The sequence below is a fragment of the Vulpes vulpes genome, chromosome 9, assembly GCF_048418805.1.
Source record: "Vulpes vulpes isolate BD-2025 chromosome 9, VulVul3, whole genome shotgun sequence".
Taxonomy (NCBI): domain Eukaryota; kingdom Metazoa; phylum Chordata; class Mammalia; order Carnivora; family Canidae; genus Vulpes; species Vulpes vulpes.
This window is the reverse complement of record NC_132788.1, coordinates 106,630,481-106,657,029: the sequence shown is the minus strand read 5'-3', so window position 1 is coordinate 106,657,029 and position 26,549 is coordinate 106,630,481. Positions and strand designations below refer to the sequence as shown.

Genomic DNA, 26,549 nt, shown 5'->3' with positions numbered 1-26,549 from the left:
GGCTGGGGTCAGGGCCGGCTTGGAGTGGGGGATGGTCTAGGTGAGCGGTTAGCTCCCCTTGGGGTGTGACCAGGGGCAGGGCCTCTTGTGCTCCAGACTCCGCCTCTTGTGCCCCAGACTCCGCTTCCCTGCCTACTCGTTTCCTGTGGCTGCTGGAACACATCACCACTTACTTGGCTTGAAGCCAAACTTGTTTTTACGGTTCTGGGAGTGAAAAGTTGACATGAGGCTCACAGGTTAGAAGCCGGGGGGGGCTGGGCCTGGGCGGCTCAGCCATTGAGCTGCTGCCTGTGACCCCCAGGGTCCCGGGATCGAATCCCGCATCAAGCTCCCTGCATGGACTGCATGGAGCCGGCTTCTCCCTCTGCCTCTCTCTCTCATGAATCAGTAAAATCTTTTAAAAAAAAAAAAAAAAAAAACCAGAGTGGGGTGCCTGGGAGGTTCTGCTAAGCGTTGCCTCAGGCTCAGCTCAGGCCCTGGAATTGAGCTCCTGTGGGGCTCCCTGCTCAGTGGGGAGTCTGCTCCCTCTGCCCCTCCGCAGCCTGTGCTCTCATACTCTCAGATAAATCTTTAAAAAAACAAAACCAAACCAAACCAGCGCGGGCAGGGCCAGTTCCCTTTAGAAGCCCTGGGGGACAGCCACGGGCCTGCCTCTTACAGCTGCCCGTGGCCGGGAGGCCTTGCGGTCCCTCCACCTCACACCTACTTGGTGTCTTCCATCTCCTCTGCCTCCATCCCCTCCCTTCAGATGCTAGGACCCCGTGGTGATGTCACACGCACAGCTCCTTTACAGTCACATAGTTGCCACCACAGGGACAGGGCTGAGACCGCACCACCCACGGGGCCCTTGCCGCACAGTAGCACAGTAAGATGACCGAGAACAGGGCCTGGAAGAGGCCCCTGGGCAGCCGGTGCTTGGCAGGTACCCACCTGGCCCCGTCCCCCAGGAGCCACACAGGCCCCCCGTGGGGCAGCTCGGCAGCCATGGCCCCCACCCTGCGTGGCACAGCCTTAATTCAGCACCAGGAGACTCGTCAAATGTCCTGTTTATTCAGATTCAGTTATCACAGAACCGTGTCCTGATAGGCCCTACATCTATCTCCCTCCGCTGTCACTGTCTCCAGCAACCCCGTGGCTCAGCATCAGGGCCAGGGTGGCCACCTGGCCCACGCGGCAGGCCCACTCTCCCTCCTGGGGGCTCATCAGGTGGCTGTGGCGGGCTTGCACCCAGGGGGATGACGGCAGCGGCCCCCCGGGAGCCCTCTCCAGGCAGCGGCGCCAGGCACAGGTCTCGGCCATGCTCCTCCCCGGTGCCCGCAGTGCTCTGTGCACCCACCAGGGCAGGCAGTTCTGCGGGAGGGGGACTTCCGGGGGGGCGGGGAGGAAGCAGGAGAGCATGAGACAGACCCACGCGGGCTAAAGCCAACCCTGCTTTTATTTCATGAGAGCTTCTCGATGGTCGCCAGGAGCTCCGGTTTCAGAATAGATGAGTTGGGTTCGGCCCCAGCCGCCCTGATGTCGTCCAGCACAGCTGCGTCCCACGAGAAGGTCAGGAGGGCCGAGGGCACCTGGGGTGGGGCGACAAGCCTCAGTCTCCCTCTAGCCTCGGTGATGGAGCTCGCCTCTCCACGCTCAGGCCCTCGTGCTGGAGTCGGGGCCACACTCGCCCAGGCGGCTCCCTGCCAGTGACGGCAGCCGCCACAGCCTGTTCCCGCAGGCTCAGGCACCGGGCACCTGGCGGGACTCCCGCGTCCTCCCAGGGCGTCCCTCATCCCCCATCTGCCGCGGTTCTGCCCTCCAGAGAACTCCGGGTCGATAGGTGGGAAGCAGGCACAGGCACGTCATTTGGGGGGACGCTGCCCGAACAGGGGAAGGTGGGACTGGAACCCAGGACCCCGGCCCCCTGCTCTTACAGCGCACAGTGCTGAGAGTGGCCGCCCTGGGAGCCCGTCACTCACCAGCCCGCACTCGTTGAAGGCCAGGCTGTCCTCCTCCGACAACTTCTGCCCCCCCGAGGCCAGCAGGTCGAAAGGCAGCCAGTCGCTCTGCAAGGCCTCCCGCACGAAGGCGTACAGTGCTCCCACCCGCTCCCGGGCGTAGAAGGTCCCTGGGTGGGCGGCACGGTCAGTGGGGCTACAGTCCACAGAGCACCCACTCCCAGGGAAGCCCCCCGGAGCCTCCCCACCACAGCACCGGCCCCCACGGGCACCCACCCTGGAGGAGGCAGCCGTCGGGGAGGCGGACGCGCAGCAGCGTGTAGGTGTACTTGCGCAGCTCTCTCTGCTCCTCCCTCTCCCGCATGGCCTTGGTTCGCAGCACGCTCAGCCGCTCCACGGCCTCGGACCGGAGCCTCTGTTCCCGCTTGATCTCTTCCGCCGTGAGGTTAAAGAAGTCCCCGGGCAGGTCAAACTGGGAGGCCATGGGCGAGGGCCGGAAGACCCGACGCTGGCGGGCCAGTGTGGCCCGCACGGGCTCGGCGACCAGCAGCTGATCCTTGTGTCTCTGCAGGCTCTGGGGTTCGGCCACCGCGGCCTCACTCAGCACGTAGAACTCCTCTGGGCCCTCTGGGGTGCGCACAGATGTCACTCTGCTGCCGCAGGGACAGCCCCCACCCCCTCCCAGCAAAGCCAAGACCCTGCTCTGCCTCCCTTACCCTGATCGGGAACCGGAAGCAGTGCCTTCTGGAAGCCAATGGCCTCAAAAAACTCGTGGGTCCCTTCCAGGCAGTTAATGCGCTCCTGGGAGTGGAGCCAGAGGTCACATAAGGGCCTGGGGCCTCCGGAGGCCACTGGCCTCGCTGCCCACCCTGCCCAGCTCAGGCTTCCCTGTCTTGGAGCCACTGCTAGCGGGGTGAACCCGCTGAAGCCGTCTCCAGACCTGAGCACGAACATGCTCGCCTCCACCAGCTGCTCGCAGAGGGCACGGGACCCCCGAGGTCAACCACCAGGTGAAGGAGGAAACTGAAGAGCCAAAGGGCAAGCAAGAGAAGGGTCCCAGAGGTGGGGGAGACAGGCGGCGTGTGACCCTGGAGGCAGGAAGGGGCCAGGTGGCATCCACAGCCACCAGGAGACGCCAGGCGCCCTGCCAGTGGTACATGCGCCAGGGCGGGACCAGGAGATTTCTCCACAGGAACCACAAGTCTGTGTTTGCAGAAGAAATCTCACCAGTGCCGACGACGTCTTCCCCACTAATTGAAATCAAAGTCAAGGTGCGCCAGTGATGGCGGGCAGTGTGGACAAAATACTTTATGCACGACCTGTGTTCACAAAGCCCTGGCTCCCCGGCTGCCACCTGCCGCCCACCTCCAGCTGGCCGCCGGCGGGCCACCTAGCTGCTTCCACCCTCGCTGGGGCCGGGCGCGCACAGGCCCTGAGGGACTGAAGCCACCACGGTGGCAGCCTCACCTGGAACACTTTGTTCTGCAGCTTGATCTTCCTATATTTCTCCTCCTCTGGGTGCAGGCAGATGTTGTCCAGGTACCTGGGTGGCGTTGGCGGAACAGGGAGCAGCAACTGAGAGTCATACCCGGCCTTGTGGTGGGAGTGACCCCAGAGGGGTGCCGTTGCACCTTGGCCACCCCTTGCAGCCCCTCCCCACCACCGCTTCTGGGTGCTGACAGCTCCCACTGCTGCCCCCGACACAGCCCACGGGGGACCGTCGTTGGGCCTCCTCCTTGGTCCAGCCTCCCCTTGAGAGCAGCAACACACAGTAATGGGGTGCAGCAGGTGCATCCAGAGAAACGGACCATAGAGTCTATGGGTCCCCAGGGGTGAGGGGGCTGGAGGAACACGGACTTCCTGGCATTCCGTCCTGCCCCAGGCCTGCTCGAATAGGTGAGAGTGGGTGCTACCCGGCCCCCTTCACACGTTGCTATGATGATCCCCAAGGAAAGCCAGGGCTGGGACCCCCCCAATTTGGTAAACCCCCTTCGTTTTACAGACAGGTAAACTGAGGCCCTGAGAGGCCAAGCCCCTTTCCTGAGGGCTTGGGGAGTGCCGGGTGGGGCCTGGCTGCACTCCCAGTGCTGTGCGCCTTCCAGGCACCCCCAGCAGGTTGTGGTGGAGGCCCCGGGTGCGGGGAGGGGTGGAGAGGGACACCCTGGTGGGAGGGCAGCCGCATGCTCACTTGGCAATGGTGTCCACACCCAGCTTCACCTTGTCCCGGTCTCTGTTGAACGTGTGGATCTTCATGATGGAAGCAGCCACTGGGTCAGTGGAGAAGTGCTGGCGGGAGGGACAGAAATGCATCAGGCATCCCCTCCCTCCTCCCAGCAGCCCGGTCTCACTACTCAGGTGACACAGGTGACAACAGTCAATCCAGTGGCAGGCCACGAGGGTTTCACTGAAATAAACTCAACTGTGCATTCTAGGCAAAGGAAGAGAAGAAGACCCCCTTCAGTGGCTCCAGCCTAGGCCTCACCCTGCCCTCCCCTCTAGGGAGGAGGGGGCATCACAGCCCAGATCATGCCACCTCCGGTACTCCACCTGACAGACCTTTGCCAGCCCAGTTTTCCATTTCAGTTGCCAGGGTGGGACAGGAGGGGACACAGACGTAGAATGGCTGAGAAAACAGGTCTGCAGAGGACAGGTGGACACACAGCAGTAAGAGGGGGGATATTCTCAGGACGTGGCCGGGCCCGAGTGACCACCCCAGCCTCCTCGGAACCACTGCAGACCCCACCCCCACCCCCCAGGGAAGAGCAGCTGCTCTTCACAGGACATAGGACAAAGGAGCAGAATGTCCAGAAAGGAGGCAAATCCATAGGAGAATCTACTTTGTGATAAAGATAGATTTTGCAGCTAGGACCAAAAAGCAGATTTTCAATAAAAGGAGGGGGGGGGGGGGGGGGAGAGGGGTGAGGTTGGGTAGCTATTAGGGGAAAAAACACTGGGCAGCCCGGGTGGCTCAGCAGTCTGGTGCCTGCCTTCAGCCCAGGGCGTGATCCCGGAGTCCTGGGATCGAGTCCTATGTCGGGTTCCCCGCAAGGAGCCTGTTTCTCCCTCTGTCTGTGTCTGTTCCTCTGTGTATGTGTGTGTCTCATAAATAAATAAAATCTTTAAAACAAAACAAAACAAAGTTTTAAACTTTAAACAAAAACCAAAACAGAAAAACACTAGAAAAACTATGGAAAAGGGACACCTCGGTGGCTCCGTGGTTGAGCGTCTGTGTTTGGCTCAGGTCGTGACCCTGGGGTCCTGGGATGAAGTCCACATCCGGCGCCCTGCAAGGAACCTGCCTCTCCCTCTCTCTGCCCGTGTCTCTGCCTCTCTCATGAATAAATAAAATCTTAAAAAAGCAAAAACAAAAACAAAAAAAACCAGAAGAATCATCTTAATCGTAAAGTGGGGAAGACATTTCTAAGTGTGCCACAAAACGCAGAAGCCCCAGGACCAACACATTTAATTACAAAGATCAAACACTTCTACGTGGGGAAGCAACCACAAATGCAATCAAAAAGTAAAAAATGAAAAGAAAATATTCACAGTTCATGTTATAGGTAAGAGAACAGTTTCCCTAACCTGTAAAGGGCACCTACAAATCAAATTCAGAAAAAGTCCAGGGGCCCTGGGTGGCTCAGTTGGTTGTGTCCAACTGTTTAGTCTCAGCTTAGGTCTTGATCTCAGGGTTGCGAGTTCAAGCCCTGTGCTGGGCTCCACACTGGGCATGGGGCCTACTTAAAAAAAAAAACAACTCCCAACAGAAAAATGAGCAAACGATGCATTCTCCTATGAAAACACGGCCAAGGGGATCCCTTGGTGGCTCAGCGGTTTAGCGCCTGCCTTTGGCCCAGGGCGCGATCCTGGAGTCCCGGGATCGAGTCCCACATCGGGCTCCCGGCATGGAGCCTGCTTCTCCCTCCTCCTGTGTCTCTGCCTCTCTCTCTATGTCTATCATAAATCTTTAAAAAAAAAAAGAAAGAAAAAGAAAACACGGCCAATCTGAGCCAAAATGTAGGAAATGCACATTAAAACTATTCCGCGATGTTTTCACCTATTGATTCGGGCAGGGAGAAAGAGTCTGCACACCCGCAGTGACACAGGTGCTTTGTGAGGCGCTGCTGGAGGAGCGGGATGGGGACAGCTGCCACGGGAGGCTCGGCTTTAAAAAAAAAATTTTTTTTTAAAGATTTTATTTATTCATGAGACACACCCCCCCACACACACACACACCTCCTTCCTCCGGGGCTCCCTCCCCGGGACCTGGCCCACAGCTCCAAGCAATGAGCAGCCAAGGCTCCATCACCCAACTGTTCTCCATGTGCTCCTCAGCAAGGGGCCGGCCAGAGCCACACGGCTACAGGACTCAGGTGAGGTACTAGCAAGAATGCACAGCTTCCCCTCAGATGGTTCAGAAAAAAACTAGAAAGGGGCAATAGAGTACTGGGGAAAATCCTTAACACCTGGGACCTCGGGGAAGGGCGACAGGCGTCCCCATCCTCAGTCCTCGGTCACGTGACTATGCTTAGCTCCTCAGCAAGAGAGCAGTAAGGAGGCAGATGGAAAATTAAGGCTGCTACTGGGGGGCCCTAAAGCAGGGAGATTAGCCTGGATCATCCTGGTTGGCCACGTGTAACGTCCAGGTCCCTTCAAGGGGAAGAGAAGAGAGGTAGAGACGGGGCCTGGCCTCGCTGGCTCTGAGGACAGAGGCAGACACCACGGACGGCCTGGACGCTGGACACGGCCAGGCCGCGCACTCCGCCCTGGAGCATCCGGAAGGAACTCGGTCCTGCTGCCACCTTGATTTTGGCCCAGGGTGACCTGTGGCGCGCCCCTAGCTTCCAGGACTGTGAGGAATGGGTGCTGCTCAAAGCCACCAGCTTTGTCACAGTTATGCCGGTGACAGGAAACTTGTACCCTGGGTGAAGGGGGCTCAGGGGTTCGACAGCTCTGTGTATATGGAACCTCTCTCTGAAAAGGGTTGGAAATCACTTAGACTGGTGGCCTCCAGGCAGGGAAGCCTCCAGACAGGTGGCTCTTGCCCACCCACCCTGGCACACTGAATCTCAGACCTGCCCAATACTGCCTCTTCAGAGACAGGAACACACACCATCCACGCAGGCGGCGGCGTCACCAGGGACCTGTGCCACCAGCTCTCTGAAGCGGCTCTGGAACCATGGGGGGCCGGGGGGAGCAGGGGGGCAGGACACGGGCGGGCACTCACCGAGAGGATGGCCTCTTTGATGTGGGCGTCCCGCTGGTCCTTCCTGAGCGTGGCCCCTGTGAGCGGGCACGTGAAGCACACCCCGGGCACGGCCAGGTGGGCTGATCCCTCCTCTCTGGGCTCAGGCACCTGGGGGGATGGGGGTGCAGGCTCGGAGTCTGACTGTGGACAGAGGCCGGCTCGAGCCACAGCCCAGGGACACCGGGCCCCGCACCCAAGCCCCTCCGAGCCCGCCTTCTGCTCCATAAAACTGCTCTGCGGGGCCAGCTCAGAACTGAAAGAGGTGGGAACAGAAAGCACGTGGCAGCTTTGGACAAGGAGCTCGTGGGGGAGGGGGGGCGAGACTCATCGTGCCCTAGATGAGCCCAGACCGCTCTCTGGACCTCGGTCCCTACGCCCTGTTCAGGGCCTCTCCCACTTAAACCTCAGTGAGACCTCAAGGGTCAGGCTGCTCAGGTCCTTTCTGCCACGCTGGCCTTTAAAGTCCACCTCCCCCAGCAAGGCCTCCCTGATTACACCAGTCTCCGAAGAGCCCTCCTACCTCCCCGGAAAGTGGCTGAGGGCAGGAGTCAGTACCACTTCAACCGCAGCCTGCCTCCACCGTTCCAGGCAGGGTTCCCCACGCTGCCTTTGTGCGCAAGGCCAGACCTCTACCCACCCCGGCACCGTGAGCTTACAGCCCCGGGCTGGGCACCCGACTGGTAACGAGGAGATGACCGACCAGACCCTGCTCCGGGATGCCCCTCGGGTGCCCTGCTGCCACGCGGAGGTTTTTACCATGTTGGTGCCAGGGGCCTCTGTGCTCCCACTGACAGTTGCTTCAGCTCGAAGTTCCTTTCTCACTGGAAACAGGGCAGAGACGGGCGGGTTGTCGGCTCGGCTCTGTCCCCAGGCACCCCCACCCTCCCCTGAGACGGAAGTGGGCCAAGTTCTAGTCCTTCCCCCTCAGGGTCCCCCTGCCTGAGCCTCTCCCAGCCGCCCCTAGGCTTCACCTGACCGGCTGATGGCAACCCCGTCCCAGCTCCCTTCCCCCCTCTTCAAGCTGCCAGACCCCAGAGCCCTGGCACCTCCCGCTCTCACAGCGTGAGACTTCCAAGCCTCCAGAGCTGCTAGTCATGTAATCACTTGCACCGGGGGCCAAGCACAGGCCTCGCTCCACCTCCCTGCCCCGCCTGGGAGGACGCCACAGCTCACCCTGGTTCCTGATGGACTCCTGAGACGTGGGGCCCCGGGCCTTGGGCTGCTTTTGTTCAAGCCGGGCCAGGGCTGCTGCGGCTGCCATCTGGGCCTCATTGGTGGGTCCCTGGCGGGGCTGCCGCACTGCTGGCTGGTTGGGTTTTTCTTTGGGGGCTCTCTCCCTGGGGAGAGACAGAGGGAGAGGTGACAGGGGGTCAGCCAGAAGCGCTTCTGTCCCTCTCCCACTCCTGCCCCATTGGACAGACCATCCCTCTTTCCCAGGGGCCACCCGCGGCCACTAAAAGGTTCTAACAGAGGAGCCCCCGCGGCCCCATGGCAGTCCTGCTCCCAGCTCTGCCCCTCAGGGCACGTCCTGCGTGGGCGAGGCCTTGGGTCATAGCGGCCCCCCACATGGGCAGCCTGGTGCAGCATGTGAGCAGACGCCCCATCGCCTGCAGAAACCTATGAGACTCAAAGACGTCACCCCTCTCCTGGCTTCCCCTCCTGAGTGAGAGCAGCCCTTCCAGGCCAGGACAGCCAGGCGCACGGGCCATGTGCCCAGGACTGTGCCAGGCCGCACGGTCACACCTGGGAAACAAGCTCGGGCTGCGTGTTCCCGGGTGCACTCAACGCAGAAACGACCTGCCTCCCCTGCGGGAAGTCCTCCCTCACACCCTGCTGAGTCACCTGCCTCTCCTCCTTCCCTCCAGACCTCTCCCGACCCCACAACTTGGAATTACCTGTATTACACCCGCAGAGCTTTCTGATTAGCCAAGGCTCTGGCTTCGTGGCCTCACCCCTCCTGCTCTGCTCAGACACACAAGTGGCCGCCTTTCATGTCCCAAGGCCTCTGGGACCTGCTTCCTGCCCATCCCTGCCCCTCTGCCCTCAGCTGACTACCTCGGGTTGCAGAAAAGATGAATCCCGTAGCCCCACCCTAGCCCCATGTGACATTTACTTCTATAAAAACACCATTTTTAAGACACCTCACCTGCCATCCCAGGCTCCCCTGGGCAGCCACGGGAAGCCTTCTAAAACCTAAGCCCAAGCTTGTCGCTCCTGCACCAAGCCCTTCCACCACTTGCCCGACATAATCCTGAGGCCCCCTTCACAACCTGCCCGTTCCCCGCCTTCACACCTCTCCATCTACGTTGCTTTCCCGCTGTTGCTCCCACAGGCCCAACTGGGTCCAACCACAGGGCCTTTGCACATTCTGCACCTTCTGCCCAGAATGTTCTGTCTGCATGTAAGATGAGGAAGGAGGTCTGGGAGCTGCTGGGGCTGCTTCAGGGTGTGTGTGTAAAAGGAGACTGATTTCCACATGGCTGAACCTCACCTCCTCCAGCTCTCGGCTCAGATGTCTCCTTCCCAGAGAGGTGTTCTGGGATGCCCTAACAGTCCCCAACCTCATTTGCTGTCCCCTGACCCGGCTTATGTTTCTTCCCGGCCCTGAGTACCACGTGATCTCTCACCACATGTGCACTGGTTTATCTGTCTATCTCTCCCCACTGGAAGGCGAGCCCTGAGACCGACACCCGAGACACCCATGACAGTCCTTGTCACACACTCAGCCCCAGGCCTGCCCCAAGTGTGTCACAGAAACCTGGATCTCCACGCTACCTCCCTTTTCTCTCCTCCCAGGCCTCCTGGTGGACACAGCCATTGTCCCCGCGGCCCCCCCTTCCTGGAAGGCTCAATCCCAGCTCCGCCAGCCGCCCCTCCCTCCTCTACTTGCTGAACGGCCGAGTGGACCCCCTCGTCTGGTCCATTCCCCCTCTGATCCCCCCCGGCCCTCTCTTAGGCTGCCCTCCTCTCTCCCAGGACCTGACGCAGTCCACCGGGCCTCCCTCCCCGACTCAGGAACCTGGCCCTCATGGGGCTCCTTCTTCCCAGTCCCAGGAACCCTGGATCCCCATGACGGATGCCCTGATGTCATGCACCCACTCTCCCTCACCCACCCCCGCTGCCCCACGATTCCCCTGCCGCCCTGCCTCTCCTGCATACCCCTCACAGCCTCCCTCTCCACCACTTCCCGTCCTAGACCCCACTCAGTCCCCAGGGCCCCCATCCCTGAACACCCCCTTTGCTCGTGCCACCCCCAGAGGAGCTTCCTTCCCAGCCCACCGGGGCCGCCTCCGACGGCCCCTGCTCCAGCTCCACCGGCTCCCGCCCACCGAGTCTCCAGACTGGCCCCAGGCCCTTTCCTTCCGTCCACAGAGGCCTGCGCGTGTACTCCCCCGACCTTCCCTCTTTCCGTCGGCCTCAGGACCTCCCTCCTGACTCAGCCTTCGCCCACAAGGTCCCCATGTCCCCCGGCACGAGCTCCCCACCTCCACCAGCCGGCCTCCGCGTCCCTCCCCGACCTTCCTAAACCGCTCGGACCCCCGCTCCTCGCCCCGCCGAGACCTCTTCCAACACCGCCTCGGGCTCCCCGGCCGAACCACACTCACCCCGTCCTCCCTCCACCACTGGGGCCGGGCCGCTACCGCCGCGGACGCTACGCCTCTGCACCTTCACGACCCCAACTGCGACCTCCGAGCCCTCGGGTTCCCCCGAATCTAGGCGATGCCCCTCAGGGCCCTCCCCGCCCACCTGCTGCCCTGCGGCCTCTCCGCGGACCCCCACCGCGCTCCCTGCAACCCCGCCCCCCGGCCCCCGCCAGCCCCGCCCCCTCGGGCCTCGCTCCCCGCCCCGCCCCCGGAGGCTACCCACCCCCCTCGCCCCCTCGCCCCCCGTGCCCCGCCCCCAGAGGTCTCCCACCCGCCCCTAGCCCCTTCTGGCCCCCCGCCCGTCCCTGCTCCCGGGCCTCTACACCCAGCACAGGTCACGCACCCCACGGACTCCGTGAGCTTCTGACCGGGCCCCGCGCTCTTGAACTTGATGTCAGCCTTGATCTCCTGGAAGAATTTCTTCATGGTGGCGGCGGGCCCGGCGGCGGGGGCCCCGGGGGGCGGGGGGCACAGGGCCCAGTCGGGTGGGGCCGGCGGGCGCGAACAACCGGAAAGAAAATACCTCGGGGCCGGAAGTCCCGCCTTCGCGCGGCCGCCCACGTGACAATCGGCCGGGCGTGCCTCTCTAGCTCTCCGCGCCTCGCTGGCCCGCGGCGGCCGCTCCGTACGCTCGCGGCGCGTCTCGGTGCTTCTTCCGGATACTCTGTTGCCAGGGGCGACGAGCGCGCTTCCCGCCCGAGGCTGCGCGGGCGCTGCTTGCACCGCGTTCTCCAAGGCGGCGATGGGAGAGGGTGGGACCGGGCCACCGAGCCTCGGCCTGCGTGGGGGCGTCGGGGCCGAGTGGAGCCGCGCCCGTGCCCGGCGCTGGGGTTCCCTCGGGCACACGCGCTGGGGGACGCGGCCCCGCGGGGCTTGGGCCGGGGCGCCCTGACGTCATCGTGGGGCCTCTGGGATTCCGGGAAAAATCCGGTGCAGCCCCAACTGACCCTGCGGAGCTTGGGTTCCCTGAAGCGCCCGCCTCGGAGGAGGATTGCGGGGCTCATGATGCCGTCAGAAAGCTTTCAATAAATGTCACCCGTTATAACGACTCATTTCCTATTTGGGAGTCGGCCTTGTTAGCAGCGGGGAGGGAAACCACTCCCTGACCTCGCAGACCTCGCGGCGTCGTCGACGGGTCAAGTCTGCGGCAGGGCAGGGCAGGTGGGGTTAGGTGCTCGAGGGAAAAGGTGGACGCAGGGAACGAGGCAAAAGGTTGGCAGGGCGGCCGCGAAATGCAGGGTGTCTGGGCATCAGATGCTATAAAGGGTCTTTAGCAGACTCATTTTTAGGAGAAGCACACCAGTAGCTGCGATTCATTTGGGTTTTGTTCTCTTTTCAATGCTTTCATCCATTTTCCCCACCGCCCTGCCCCAGGCAACCCACCCACCTGCTCTCCTTATGGATGAGCTCGCTGGGGTTCTTCATGTCCTCACTTTTGTTTCTGTTCCTCATATGAAAGAGATCCTATACTGTTTGCTTTTCTCTGACTTACTTCATTTATTGCCCTTGGGGTCCATTGATGTTGTCACAAATGGCAAGATTTCATTCTTTTCTTGGGTGAGCGATGTTCCGCTCTATTTCCACACTACCTCTTCTTTATCCATTCATCCATCGTGGGCGCTTGGGTTCTTTCCATAGTTGGCCATTGTGAACTGTGCTGCAATGAATGTGGGGGTGCGTGTATCTTTTCTAATGTTTTTGTTTTCAGGTACTCAGAAGTGTAATTTTTGAGTTACATTACTTCTATTTTTTTTAATATTTGAGAGATTTTATTTATCTAACAGAGAGATGGACAAGCGGACTCTGCACCAAGCTTGGAGCTGATGCAGGGCTCCATCCCACAGCCCTGAGATCATGTCCTGAGCCAAAACCAAGAGTCAGATGCTCAACTGACTGAGCCACTTAGGCACCCCTGATACTTCGGGTTTTAATATTTTAGGGGCCTTTATTTACACTGTTTTCCACGGTGGCTATAACAATTTACATTCCCACCAGCAGTGGATGAGGCTTCCTCTTCACATCCTCACCAACACTTGTTTGTTGTCTTGATAAGTCATTTTAGCAGGTGTCAGGTGAAAGTTTGTAGTTTCGATCTGCATTTTCTTTTTTTTTAAATTTTTTTTTATTTATTTATGATAGTCACAGAGAGATAGAGAGAGAGGCAGAGACACAGGCAGAGGGAGAAGCAGGCTCCATGCACCGGGAGCCCGACGTGGGATTCGATCCCAGGTCTCCAGGATCGCGCCCTGGGCCAAAGGCAGGTGCCAAACCGCTGCGCCACCCAGGGATCCCTCGATCTGCATTTTCTTAATGCACCTTGTTGATCACCTTTTCATGTACCTGTTGGCCATCTATATGTTTTCTTTGGAAAGATGTCTTCAGATGGAGGAAGGAGCCCTGAGCTAAGAAATGCAGGAAGCTTCTAGAAGCTGGAAAAGGGAAGGAAAGGGATTCTCTCCTAGAGCCTCCAGAAGGAGCACCATTTGGCCAACACATGGATTTTAGGTCAGTGAGACTCTCAAAAATGGAAAAGGTAAACTTGCATTATTTTAAGCCACTGAATTGTGGTAATTTCTTACATAAACAATAGATAAGGAAAGCAACCCCTAGACTGTGTGACCCTATTTCTTTATTTCTTAATAAGCTCTGATATTTCTTGCCAATTTATTATTTTTTTAAAGATTTATTTATTCATGATAGAGAGAGAGAGGCAGAGACACAGGGCAGAGGGAGAAGCAGACTCCATGCCGTGAGCCCGATGCAGGACTCGATCCCAGGTCTCCAGGATCACGCCCTGGGCCAAAGGCAGGCGCCGAACTGCTGAGCCACCCAGGGATCCCCTTCTTACCAATTTATAAGGGAGGTTGCAAAGTTCTAAACACACTGTCCGTAGTCCCACAACTTGCAGAGGGAAGATTCAAACCCAGGACCAGCAGATCTAATGATACTTAATTAAGTGCTTCACAAATCATAATGCACACTCGAGTCTCACGGAAAGCTTGTTTATTACTATTTTTTTTTTTTGAAAGCTTGTTTAAATGCACATTCTGATGCATAGGTCTTGAGGAGGCTATGATTTTGCATCCCCATCCTCTCTACCTCCCACCCTCGCACAAGAGTGCAGGAGGCTGTTTTAGGAGGACGAACTTCCCCTGGCACTGAGCAGGCTCATGACAGATGATTATGTTACCCCTACAGCTCAGATAGGGGGCAGCTCTTGGGTAAGTGGAATCCAACACCCTGGGGGGTTCCAACCCCTGGTACTACCCCTCTGTCTCAATTTCTTCATCTGGAATCAGGGCTGACAAATAACTGACATGGGAGTGAAATTAACTATGTGAAAAACATACCACATAATAGGGCTTGGGAGCACCTGGCTGGCTCAGACTGCGGGGCATGCAAATCTCCATCTCAGGGTAGCAACCTCTCGCCCCCCTCATTGGGGGTAGAGGTTATTTAATAAGAGGGGCGCCTGGGTGGCTCAGTCAGTTAAGCATCTGCCTTCAGACTGGATCAGGATCTCAGGGTCCTGGAATCCAGCCCTGCATGCTCAGTGAGGAGTCTGCTTCTCACTCTGCCCCTCCCCTGCTCACTTGCACATGCTCCCTCTCAAATAAATAAATAAATCTTAAAAAATTAAAAAAAAGAACATTTAGGGAAATAATTCAAAATGTTATTAAAGGTGCACTTGGGTGGCTCAGTTGGTTAAGCTTCTGCCTTCCGCTCAGGTCATGATCCCAGGGTCCTGGGATTGAGCCCCGTGTCTGGCTGGCTCCCTGATCGGCCAGGGAGCCTGCTTCTCTCTCTCCCTCTGCCACTCCCCCTGCTTGTTCTGTCAAATAAATAAAATTTTTTAAAAAGTTATTAAAATTAAAATGATAATGTGCCTGGAACATATTGACTGCTCAAGAAATGTTACTGAATTTTTAAAGACTTTATTTAAAAAATTTTTTTTATTAAAATTTTTTAAAGATTTTATTTATTCATGAGGGACACAGAGAGAGAGAGACAGAGACAGAGAGACAGCCAGAGGGAAAAGCAGACCCCACGCAGGGAGTGCGATATGGGACTCGATCCTGGGTCTCCAGGATCGCGCCCCAGGCTGAAGGCAGGTACCAAACCGCTGAGCCACCCAGGCTGGCCTATCTATTAAAGATTTTAATTAATCTTTATTTGAATTCATGACCCTGCGATCAAGAGTCATGTGCTCTAGGGACTGAGCCAGGCTGGTGCCCCTGAATGTTACTTATTATTGTTCTTGGCTAAGTGTGGAATAAATATTTCCTCATGATCAACCCCCAGTAAACTGGGACCAGGCCTGCAGCACACAGTAGGTGCTTAGGCTATCTGCTGGTGAGAGGGGGCTGTTGCAGTTCTGGGTGGCAGCGGTGGCATCCTCTCTAACTTGCCTGTTCTACCAGGTGCCAGACCCCATTTCTTAGGGAACAGGAAGTAACCTCACCTCCACAGGTGATGACTCACTGCTCAACTGTTGTCTTCACTGGCCTCCAGTCTGGCAGGAGGACATGGATCCTTTCCTGCCTCCGCCTGCCACTTTGGCGGGCCCTCCCCACCTTCTGGGATGGTGCTGGCCCCATCTTTCATCAAAACCTGATAATTTCCCAGCTGCTCAATGTAGCTCAGTGAGGTCTGGGCAGGAGGTCTGGTTTTCTGCACCAGTTCAAGGTCTGGGGGAAATGTGTGCACAGAACCAGGAGGGCTTTGGAAATGGGGATCCACAGAAGTGGCATTTGAGCCCTTGGACCTCATGTATGAACTCAGGCAAAGCATGCCCCCCCCCCCCCCCCCCCCAGCCAGGGCCTCAGGCCTCATCTCTGTATCTAATTCAGGCCCCTCCACACCATCTTCCTCACTCCTTGTTTGACTTCCACGCTTGTCCCCTGTGTGATTTGGCAAATATAAGGGCAGCCCGGGTGGCTCCACGGTTCAGCAGTTTAGCACCGCCTTCGGCCCAGGGCGTGATCCTGGAGACCTGGGATCAAGTTCCACGCCAGGCTCCCTGCATGGAGCCTGCTTCTCTCTCTGCCTGTGTCTCTGCCTCTCTCTCCCTCTGTATCTCTCGTGAATAAATAAAATCTTTTAAAAATTTTATATTTTTACTGTGGTAAAACACACACAACATAAAATGTACCATCTTAACCATCTCTAAGTGCACAACTCAGCGGCATAAGCACACTCACACCATCATGCATCCACCCCCATTATCCATCTCCAGAACCTTCCATCTCCCCACAGGGAAACCGTGTCCCCAGGAAGCATTGCCTTCCCCACCCCTGGCTCCCATCATGTCCTCTCTGTCTCAGTGGATGGGTCTCCCCTAGCGACCTCCTGGGAGTGGGGTCATTCAGGATTTGTGATTTGTGTCTGGCTTATTTCATTGAGGATAATGTCTTCAAGGTTCAGCCATGTTGTAGGATGTGTAGCAAGTAATTTTCTAGTCTAGGTATGTCACAAATATTCCATGAGACAAACAGAACATACACTGAAAAGGTATTTGTTGTGTGTCTGCAATTCAGATTCAACGAGGCCTTTGAATTATCTGAAAATTCTACCTCACAGCCCTTCTCAGCCTGAGAAATCATTGTTAGACACAGCTTCGTTGATATGATTTACATACCCGAAATTTCACTTATTTTAAGGATACAATGCAATGAATTTCATTATATATTTGCAAAGTAGTAAAACCATTACCACAATCTAGAATTTTCCATCACTCCAAAAAGAAACCTCATACCCCTTTGTATGAAATTATAAATTTAACTCTGGATTCCTACCCCTAACTCACGGTAACTGCTTTCTGCTTTGAAAGATTTTGCCTTTTTTTGACATTCCATCAAATGGCATATGGTGTTGGGAGAATATGTGACCTTTTGTCCGGCTCGTTTCACTGAGTATAATATTTTTGAGACTCATCCAGGTTGCAGTGCGTGTGTGTCAGCGCTTCTTTTCTTTTTATTGCTGAACGGTGTTACTTGAAAGGATATGGCACATTTGGTTTATCCATTCACCTGTCGATGGATACTTGGGTCTTTCCACTTTTTGGCTGTGTGAATCATGCTGGAATGAGTTTTAGTGTACAAGTTTTTGTAGGGAGTGTGTGTTCATTTCTCTGGGGTAGATATCCAGGGATGAAATCGGTTGGTCATGTGGGTAAGTCTATGTTTAACTTAAAAAAATATATATATATTTTGAGATCTATTTCATGTGCACAAGGATGTATCTTGAGGGCTCCCTGGGTGGCTCAGGGGTTTGGTGCCTGCCTTTGGCCCAGGGCATGATCCTGGAGTCCTGGGATCCAGTCCCATTTCGGGCTCCCTGCATGGAGCCTGCGTCTCCCTCTGCCTATGTTTCTGCACTCCCCCCTCTCTGTGTCTCTCATGAATAAATAAATAAAATCTTAAAAAAAAAAAAAAAGGATGTATCTTGAGACCAAAGTATTATCTTTGTGCCCTGTGATCAGATCTCTCCAAAGTTTTCCCAAGAAGCTAAAAATAAAAGCCAAATTTCTCACAAATGTCCACAAGGCCCTGGGATAGGTCCTCTGTGGACCCCTATCGCTTTCCCTGCCTGCCCCACTCACTTGCTCCATCCTCTCTAGCTTAGAGGCTTGCGTTTGCTATCCCCTCTGCCCTAAGTGCCCTCTCAGTATCCACTTTACTCTATTGGGCCAATCTTTATTTTTATTTTAAGATTTTATTTAGTTATTCATGAGGGACACATACACAGAGAGGCAGAGACAGAAAGAGAAGCAGGCTCCATGGAGGGAGCCGGATGTGGGACTCGATCCCGGGACCGTGGGATCACTCCCGGAGCCAAACGCAGACACTCAACCGCTGAGCCACCCAGGCATCCCTGGGACAATCTTTATTCACCCTGCATCTCCAGCAGAACTACATCCTCCAGAAAGCGCTCTCTGGTCCCTCCCCCCACTACCCCGCATTTTAAGCACTCTGCCTCTTCCTTCGAGTTCCTATCAAGGGTCCTCAATGCACAGAAAGGAACGGGGCAGGCTGAAGGCATCTAGTGCTCCCGGCATTTCGGAGGGCTTTAGGGCTGATGAAGTCACTTTTACGCCCCTCCAAGATTGGTACCATTACGAATCCCATTTTGCAGGTGGGTAGACTAAGGAAGGCACGGGGCTTAAGGAACGTGGCCACGCGGCGCACAACACGTTTTTTCTAAAGGTCTTACTCATTTATTAGAGAGAGAAAGCACAAGTAGGGAGGGGAGGGGGAAGCAGAATCCCCGCTAAGCAGGGAGACCGATTGGGGGCTCGATCCCAGGACCCCAAGATCATGACCTGAGCCGAAGGCATTGACTTAACCAACTGAGTCACCCAGGCTCCCCCACTTTTTTTTTTTTTGAATGAACATGCAAATCGAGCATCTTGAGGCCCTAGCACCGGTGCTCAAAACCCTTCCACGAGTCAAGCAGGGCAGCCTCGCGTCGCCGGGAGGCTGTTTATCCCAAGAACGCCCCGCGCCCCGCCCCTCTGCGGGCCCCGCCCCGTGCCCCGCCCCGAGCTCCGCCCCTCGGACCGGCAACGGCGCGTCCCTGTTTTGAGTTGAACCTCTGTCCCCTTACCCAATGGCGAAGAGCTGCTTAAGCCCCGCCTCCCGCGGTAGCCAATGGCCGCTCCCTACCTTGAGGCCTTCCCGAGGGGTGGCCAATGGTCTGCGGCTCTCCGTTGAGCCCCGGCTCCGCGGAGCGGGAGGCTTTCCGGGCCTCTCCCCCTTTGTGGATTAGGCCCCCTTCCAGTGGTAGCCAATGGCCGGCCTCCTGCTTAAAGGCCCTCCTTCTGCGGAGGTTCCTGGCCCGCCCCTCTGCCCCAAGCCCCGCCCCGGAGAAGCCTGGCGGCCCGCCTCAGCGCTCCCCGACAGCCTCCGTTTCCCTCCTCCCACCTTTCCCCTTTCACCTCCCATAACCTCCGCCCCGCTCCCATTAGGCCTCTGGGTCACGCCCCTTGGCTCCACCCGTTACCCAATCCCGTTAACTTGCTCTGCTCCAACCCCTCTTCTCATTGGTCCTCGTGCTCCTCTATCCCCGCACGTGGTCCTGAGCGACGGCGTCTCCCGCCCGTGACGGCCGGAGGGCGGGACTTCCGCAGACGCCCAGTCCAATAAGCACCCGCCGGCCCTCTGCCCAGGCGGCCGCCCCCCGCCCCCTCGGCGCCCCGCTCCCGCCCCCGGCTTCGCCTCCCGCTGCCGCCGCCGCAGCCGCTGCCGCCGCCGCCGCTGCCGCCGCCGCCGCCGCCGCTTCCTGCGGCCTGGGCCTCCCGCCGCCAGCATGCCGCATGCCTTCAAACCCGGGGACTTGGTGTTCGCCAAGATGAAGGGCTACCCGCACTGGCCCGCCCGGGTGAGGCCGCGCGGGAGATGGGCCAGGCAGGGGGGGTGGGGCAGTAGGGGCGCCGGGCGTGAGGGACCCGCGCAGCTGGGGTCCGGGGGGGGGCCCCGGGCTTGAAGGACCAGCGCAACGGGGTCTGGGGGCCTCCGGGCCTGGGGGAGCCCGCGCCGGGCGTCTGGGGGTCCCCGTCCCTGAGGGAATCTGCGCCGGGGGTCTGGGGGTCCCGGGGCCTGAAGGAAACCGCGCCGAGGTGGGGGTGGGGGGTCCCGGTGCCTGAGGGACCCGCGCCGGGGTGGGGGTGGGGGGTCTCGGGGCCTGAGGGACCCGCGCTGGGGTGGGGGGAGTCCCGGCGCCTGTGGGGACCCGCGCCGGGGTGGGGGGTCTCGGGGCCTGAGGGACCCGCGCCGGGGTAGGGGGAGTCCCGGTGCCTGTGGGGACCCGCGCTGGGGTGGGGGGTCCCGGGCCTGAGGGACCCGCGCCGGGGTAGGGGGTCCCGGGGCCTGAGGGACCCGCGCCGGGGTGGGGGTGGGGGGTCCCGGGGCCTGAGGGTCCCGCGCCGGGTTGGGGGGGTCCCGGGGCCTGAGGGGATCCGGGGTGGGGGTGGGGGGTCCCGGGGCTGAGGGTCCCGCGCCGGGGTGGGGGTTCCCAGTACCTGAGGGGATCCGCGCCGGGGTGGGGATGGGGGGTCCCGGCGCCTGTGGGGACCCGCGCCGGTGTGGGGGGAACTGAGGGACCAGCGCCGGGGTAGGGGGAGTCCCGGTGCCTGTGGGGACCCGCGCTGGGGTGGGGGGTCCCGGGGCCTGAGGGTCCCGCGCCGGGGTGGGGGTTCCCGGGGCCTGAGGGGATCCGCTCCGGGGTGGGGGCGGGGGGTCCCGGCGCCTGTGGGGACCCGCGCCGGGGTGGGGGGGACTGAGGGGCCCGCGCCGGGGTGGGGGGTCCCGGGGCCTGAGGGAATCTGCGCCGAGGTGGGGGTGGGGGTCCCGGGGCCTGGAGGACCCGTGCAGGGGTAGGGGTGTCCCGGGGCCTGAAGGAAACTGCGCCGGGATGGGGGGACTGAGGGACCCGCGCCGGGGTGGGGGTGGTCCCGGGGCCTGAGGGAAACTGTGCCGGGGTGGGCGGGTCCCGGGATCTGAGGGAAACCGCGCTGGGGGTCTGGGGTTCTAGGGGTCCCCGTGCCAGAGGAAGCCCGTGCGGGCAGTTTGGGGGTCCTGGAGCCTGAGGGAGCTTGCCTCCGGGATGTGGGGGCCATGGGGAGGCCCAGAGCCAAGGGAGGTGGGGTTTGAGGGACCTGGGGCCTGAGGGGGCAGGGTTCGAGTTTGAAAGAGCAGTCGGTGTGAGGGGAGCTGAGGAACATGGGGTTTAAGCAGAGGAATCGCGCTGACAGGAGGGGGGTGCCTCAGACTGAGGACCTGGTTGGGAGCGGGCTAGGGACAAGGGCTGAAGTAAGGGAGAAGGGTTGAGGGTGGAGCCTGTGGGGGCTGAGGGAGGCCAGGGCTGGAAATGAGGCTGGGGGCTGTGTTCACAAGGTCACTGGGGCTGAGAGGACTCCTCTGATAATGTGCGCTGCCAGGGACCAGAGCTTGGAGCAAGACTCGCTTGCGGGACCCAGGGGCCTGGTGCCCTGTGAGGAGCTCCTCTCCGCTCCTGGGGTGGAGGAGGCTGGCTGGGGTGTGGAGTTGAGGGAGATCTTGGTGCCCCTCCATGATACTTGAATCAGATACCTTTTTGGGCTCAAACCCAAAGAGATCATCTGAGGGAAGAGGTTGAGTCCAGGGGACTTTGGGGATTCCATGTAGGAGTTGAGATCCAGGGGACCCAGAAGGTCTGACGGGTGCAGGTCTGAAGGGCATCCCAAGCCTGGAATTCCCACAATGGAAATTCAGGCACTATCCAGGGTCGGCCGATGTGGAGGAGGGACCTGGAGGTTGTCATCCCCAGGTCATAGGGATAAAGTCACCCCAGAATCTAGGTTGGTGGAATATGCATGATAGGACTGAAGGAATTTGGCGGTGGGGGGTGGGAGGCCCAGGCAGCAGCAGGGGGCATGGGAAGGGTGAGGCTGGAACTGAAGGAGCACAGCTCCAGGCTGTATTATGAGACCATTGGAGGTTTCAGCCTCGCTCCCTGCTGGTTGGACCCTCCTTCCCTCTGGGTGGGAGTAAGCAGAAGGGCGTCAGGCAGAGCTGGGGGTCTGGGTCCAGAGAGGCTGCCACGGGCCAGGAAGGGGCCCAGGGATACTGACCAGATGTCCTGAGAACAGTAGGAGCTGGTGCCACCGCTAGGATGGCCGAGCCTCAGGCTCAGAGGCGGGTCCTTGGTGAGCCCAGAGCACAAGCCTGGCCTGCAGGGTGTGGCAGGCTAGTGCTCAGGGTGATGAAGTTTGGAGAAGCTTCTGTGCAGGAGTGGGGTGCTTGAGATGGATGGCGGAGGCCCAGGGATCAAGGACTTTGAAAAGTAGCCCAGAGAACTGAGGAAAGAAGTTGGGTGAGGGGGGAAAGTTCCAGCAGCCCCCAGGCCTCGAAGAGGATGGGAAAGAATTAATGGGGACCAGAAAACTCACTTTAACCTGATTTGCTTGGGGTTATTTTCTTGGGGGACACTAGAGCCATGAAACTTTATAGGTACTTCCCTTCCTCCCAGAGTACCAGCTTCTCCCTCTCCTCTGTGCCCCTCCTGCCAGCTCTCTAAGCCCGGAACATTTCCAAGCACCTGATTGGAAGTGAAGGGGCTGCTAGCCTCCTGTGGGGAGGTGACTGACAGCTGCCGGGGCCCATGGGCCTGTAGGGAGAGGGTGGGACTTCCTGGATGCTCAGGGCCTGTCTCCTGCAGCCCACCCCCCACCCTCTGCATCCTTGGAGCTGCCAGCTGCAGCTTCTGGGAGACCGACCACCACCGATCGCCTCTTTGCGATCGCCTCTTTGCGGGAGGGGTTCTGTGGGAGGGCCCTGGGAGTGTTTAGAAGCTGGGCTTGGCCCCACCTCCTGGCTGCTCAGGGGACCATATTTGGCTTTGCCCAGGTGAGGCACCTACCCTGGAGGCGGAGAACACTCTGGGGGGAGGGGACAGGTATGCACCGAGGGGGGTTTTATAGAGAATGCAGATGCCTAACTGGAAGGTGATGTGTCCCCCTCAGTTGAAGGCTTTCTTCCTCCCAGCATGCTTTCCCCAAGTAACTTAGCTGATTTCTTGATTTCCTGGGCCAGTGGGTGAAGCTGTCCCCCAGCCACCTCCTGACCTGCCTCTCACTACAGATCGATGACATCGCCGACGGTGCTGTGAAGCCCCCCCCTAACAAGTACCCCATCTTCTTCTTTGGTACACACGAAACGTAAGTGTCCCCAGGCGGGGCTTGATTTTCCCACCTGGTGCCTCCTGGGTGACCTGACTCACCTGGGACTGGCCCCATGGTGCCTTTCTCCAGAGCCTTCCTGGGACCCAAGGACCTGTTTCCTTACGACAAATGTAAAGATAAGTACGGGAAACCCAACAAGAGGAAAGGCTTCAATGAGGGACTGTGGGAGATCCAGAACAATCCCCACGCCAGCTACAGTGCTCCTCTGGTGAGTACCTGGGGATGGGGGACGGCTGGTGTGGCATCTGCCGAGTCCAAGTCATGCCAGGCACTTGTGCACCCTGGGCACCATAGGTGGTCTTAGCTTGCCTCATAGGAAAGGAGCAAGGGCTCATCCTCCCTTGGGACTACTGACCATCAGCCATCGTTCTCTGTCAGGGTATCCTGGGACGTCCCAGGCACTGTAGGGTGAGTAGCATCCCTGGCATTCCCCACTCCATGCCAGTAGCATCTCCCTTCCCCCCAAGTCGTGACACCCAAACACGATGTTGCCAGAGTGCCCCTGGGTGGGGTGGAGGGCTGGAGGGCCGCCTCTGGTGAAACCCATTGCTCTATAGTAAACTTGGATTTATAATAGTGTTATTATCGCTCTTAAGAAACCTTTTGTTTTCTCAGGGAAATAATTTGTTTTTTCTCAATAGCAGCCCTCTCTTTCCCTGCAAGATTTTAGGCTTGGGAGAAAGCTGTAGTTAATAGATGTAAGAGTTCTTGCTTAGGTGGGAAAAAAGTGCCAAGAACCACAGAAATGGCATTGCAGTGGTAGATCAGTGTCCAGAAATGTTCAGGGAAAGAAGGAATTGAGAAAAGTTGAAAAATTCATGGAAAGCCTTGGAAGGCTGCAGAAGGGTTGCAGAGAGCTACCTCATTCTGGGCAATTTGGTTTGAGGTGCAGATGAGGGGAGGCTGGGCTGGGGTTCTCTGTTCTGCTTTTAGCCACTGTCCCCCAGTGTTTGTTTTGTTTTTTGTTTTTTTCTGCGGGAGGCACAAGGATGCAGAGTAGTCTGGCTTCAGGCAGGGTGGGTGTCAGCTTGGCTGGGAGGCCAAGCAAACAGACTACAGGGGGGCAGACGGCAGGGGGCAGAGCATCCTTCCTGGGGAAGGAAAGGGTCCGCTGTCTGGTCCATGGGGAGGGACACAGGAGGCAGAGAGGGTCTGGTGTGTGTGTGAGTGGAGACCAAGGAGCTCTCTAGTGTCTTATCTTGCATGAGAACTTGGGGTCTCCAGCCTGTGCCTCTCCTGCGGCTCAGCCACCACTGATCCAGTAGGTGCTGCTGTATTGAGGGATCAGCAGTCCAAGGTGAGGCAGGCCCACTTCTTACCCCCTGGGAGCTCACAGTCCAGAATTCCGGGTTTGTTTACCCTGTCTTTTGAGTGTTGAGAGTTTGGCACCCCCTTATCAGGGCCAGGCTCATGTTTAGTGGATGTTAGTGATGTTCTACTTTTAACTCATTGGGTGGGTCTAGGGGAGGGAGGTTCCGCCTTTGGTGCCTGCTGCGCCTCCCGGCTTCGTGGGTGAATGGGTCAGAAGGTCTTCAAGTGAGTTGGGTTCTATGTGATCCTTTTCTGGCCCCGGCTCAAGTACTGTTGGATATGTCCTAACCTTATTGCTGCTGGTGAATCATCACACCATTTAATATTTATTACACGCCCACGGCTTACTAAGTGCTGTGTAGATGCCTGCCCTCGAGGAAATAAACTCAAAAATGGTTCAACCTTGACTTTTAAACTGGCCCCACACAGACTCCCCGGGTTGAGAAGTAGCTGTTAAGTGTGAGAGCTTGTCTTGCTGTTGGCTGTCTGAAGAGCCTTTGGTGCCAAACAGAACGTCTATTTAAGATGCAGATTTGTGGGGCACCTGGTGGCTCAGTAGGTTAAGCATCTGCCTTCAGTTTGGGTCATGATCCCTGAGTCCTGGGATCAAGTCCGGAGTCGGGCTCCCTGCTCCTTCTGCCTCTTCCCCCTCCCCTGCTTGTGTACCCTTGCATGCGCTCTTTCTGTCTGTGTGTGTGTGTCTTTCTCTCTCTCTCTCAAATCAATCAATCAACCAGTCTTAAAAAAAAAAAAAATAGATGCAGATTTGTGGGCCCTGCCTGTGGAAACTTTGGTTTCAGGGGTCAGGCCTGGGACCCCTGATGTGTTCCATAACCATGCATCAGCCTAAGTGTTTCTGAGAGAGCCAGGTCGCAGGCACTTGCGGAAGAGGCACTCTCCAGGTGCCTGAACAGTCTCTTTGTTCAGCCTTCAAGTTTCTCAATTATCTTTCCATCTGAATGGGAACACAGATTCTCGGTTCAAAATTGAAAAGATACAAAGGTGCATAAGAATAGTGGGAAGTCAGCCCTGCCTCCTGGTCACTCTGGTGCGATGTCCTGTCAAGGTAGCCACTGCTCTTCATTTCTTGTATATCCTCCAAGGTTCTGTATTCATATCACACTCTCCACAGCTTTCCTTTCTAAAGTATAGAATTCTTTTTGTTGTTGTTAAGATTTTATTTATTTGAGAGAGATAACAAGAGAGAGCACAAGGAAGGGGGATGGGGAGGGAGAAGCTCCCCACTGAGCAGGAAGGCCTAGTGTGGGTCCCAAGACCCTGGGACCATGACCTTAGCCAAAGGCAGATGCTTAACCAACTGAACCACCCAGGTGCCCCTAAAGCATAGAATTCTTAACTTTATTGTTCTCCAAAATATATCTTTCTATGTAAGTTATTTATTTTTAATAATCTCTATACCTATCATGGGGCTTAAACTCATGACCCCGAGTTAAGAGTTGTATGGTCCATCGACCAAGCTGTCCAGGCACCCCCAAAATACATGTCAATTATTGGTCTACATGCAGAGAACAGCCTCATTCTTTCCGACAACCTTAACTCAGTTCTCCCCCAAGAGAGGATGGCAAACCAGGTTCCCGCATCTCCTTGCCAAGGCGATGGAAGTGGTATCTGAGTGTGGTTCCAATGTCATTGTCCTTTGGTCCACACAGTAATCCTGAGAGTCGCCTTTTCCATTTTCCAGATAAGCAAACTGGCCCAGAGTGACCCGGCTAGAATCTGAGACCTCTTAGACTTAGACCAGGGTTTTTCAATATTTGTGGCTGGATTGTTCTCAGGCAGAAGTAGGGAGGGGCCTCCTGGGCACTGTGGGGTGTTTAGCAGCATCATTGGCCCTCACCCACTTGATGCTAAGAGCACCCCAGTTTTGGCAGCCCCATATGTCCCCAGGAATTGCCAAATACCTCCAAGAGAACAATAGTCATTTCTGGTTGAGAAACATTCTGGGTGGCTCAGTGGTTGAGCATCTGCCTTTTTGGCTCAGATTGTGATCCCAGGGTCCTGGGATCGAATCCCATATTAGGTGCCCCACGGGGTGCCTGCTTCTCCCTCTGCCTATACCTCTGTCTGTTTCTCTCATGAATAAATAAATAATATCTTTAAAAAAAAAAAAAAAAAAGAACCATTGACTTAGGAGGAGTGTAGAAATGGATGCTTGTCCCTTGATAGAGGAAGAGGGACAGATACCTGCCTGTTCACGGTTCTCAAGCTGGTGAGAGTAAGCTGGAGCTAAAGCTCAGGCCTCCCATGTCCCAGGCTGGAGGAGGGCCCAGAGAATAACCTCTGCACTGTGGGTCTGGGATTAAGGGCCCTGCTGTGTGAGCGCAGGGACCTGTGTTCAAGTCCCGGCTCTAGCACTTGCTTACCATGAGCCTAGAGGGTCCACCTCACCTCTTTGAGCCTCTGTCTCCTCATCTAAGACAGAGGGTCATGGTGGTGTCAGCATCTCACAGGTTGCTGGCGGAGCCCCGTGAGCAAACACGCAACAGGCACCCAACACAGGAACACAGTGCTGAGCAGGCGATGAGGTGCTAGTTGGGAGTGAGGCCAGGCTGAACATGTCCTTCCCTTTCCACCTGTCACCTTCCTGAGCCATTAAGGCAGTGAGAGAAATGAATGCTCACCTCATTCACCTGACCATTGGGTTGGGGATGCTTGGAGGTTGGCTGGCTCTT

At 57.6% G+C, this 26,549-nt stretch overlaps 2 protein-coding genes across 7 annotated transcripts in view; one reads left to right on the top strand and one right to left on the bottom strand.

Annotated features, from left to right (window-relative positions):
* Window positions 1-1,033: 1,033 nt before the first annotated feature.
* UBXN6 (UBX domain protein 6) lies at window positions 1,034-18,760 on the bottom strand. Of its 6 annotated transcripts, none has more exons than XM_072721733.1 (10): window positions 18,491-18,760; window positions 8,356-8,519; window positions 7,939-8,003; window positions 7,162-7,290; window positions 4,126-4,223; window positions 3,405-3,480; window positions 2,654-2,738; window positions 2,214-2,564; window positions 1,959-2,107; window positions 1,034-1,568 (listed from the first exon to the last, which is right to left on the bottom strand). In XM_072721733.1, the coding sequence occupies exons 2-10, from the start codon at window positions 8,441-8,443 to the stop codon at window positions 1,440-1,442; spliced, it is 1,170 nt and encodes a 389-aa protein (XP_072577834.1). In that variant the 5' UTR covers window positions 8,444-8,519; window positions 18,491-18,760; the 3' UTR covers window positions 1,034-1,439. The 6 variants fall into 6 exon arrangements, with proteins under 6 accessions (XP_072577834.1, XP_025875109.2, XP_025875110.1 ...); XM_026019324.2 differs by lacking the exon at window positions 18,491-18,760 and adding an exon at window positions 11,170-11,669; XM_026019325.2 differs by lacking the exon at window positions 18,491-18,760 and adding an exon at window positions 10,788-10,980.
* Window positions 18,761-19,001: 241 nt separating this feature from the next.
* Window positions 19,002-26,549, top strand: part of HDGFL2 (HDGF like 2) — a 22,739-nt gene continuing 15,191 nt past the window's right edge. Inside the window, exons 1-3 of the mRNA XM_072721731.1 lie at window positions 19,002-19,205; window positions 22,445-22,521; window positions 22,615-22,753. Coding sequence (XP_072577832.1) covers window positions 19,134-19,205; window positions 22,445-22,521; window positions 22,615-22,753 — 288 coding nt within the window. The 5' untranslated portion in view covers window positions 19,002-19,133. The remainder of the gene's footprint in view (window positions 19,206-22,444; window positions 22,522-22,614; window positions 22,754-26,549) is intronic.

What these genes read in the sequence shown, in the direction of transcription:
- UBXN6 (XM_026019324.2), bottom strand. Translation starts at nt 11,252, where the DNA reads ATGAAGAAATTCTTCCAGGAGATCAAGGCTGACATCAAGTTCAAGAGC. An exon ending in TCAAAGAGGCCATCCTCTCG is followed by an intron (nt 4,224 to 7,161) that starts GTGAGTGCCCGC and finishes CCCTCCCGCCAG; the next exon opens with CACTTCTCCACTGACCCAGT. An exon ending in GGTGTGGACACCATTGCCAA is followed by an intron (nt 3,481 to 4,125) that starts GTGAGCATGCGG and finishes AACGCCACCCAG; the next exon opens with GTACCTGGACAACATCTGCC.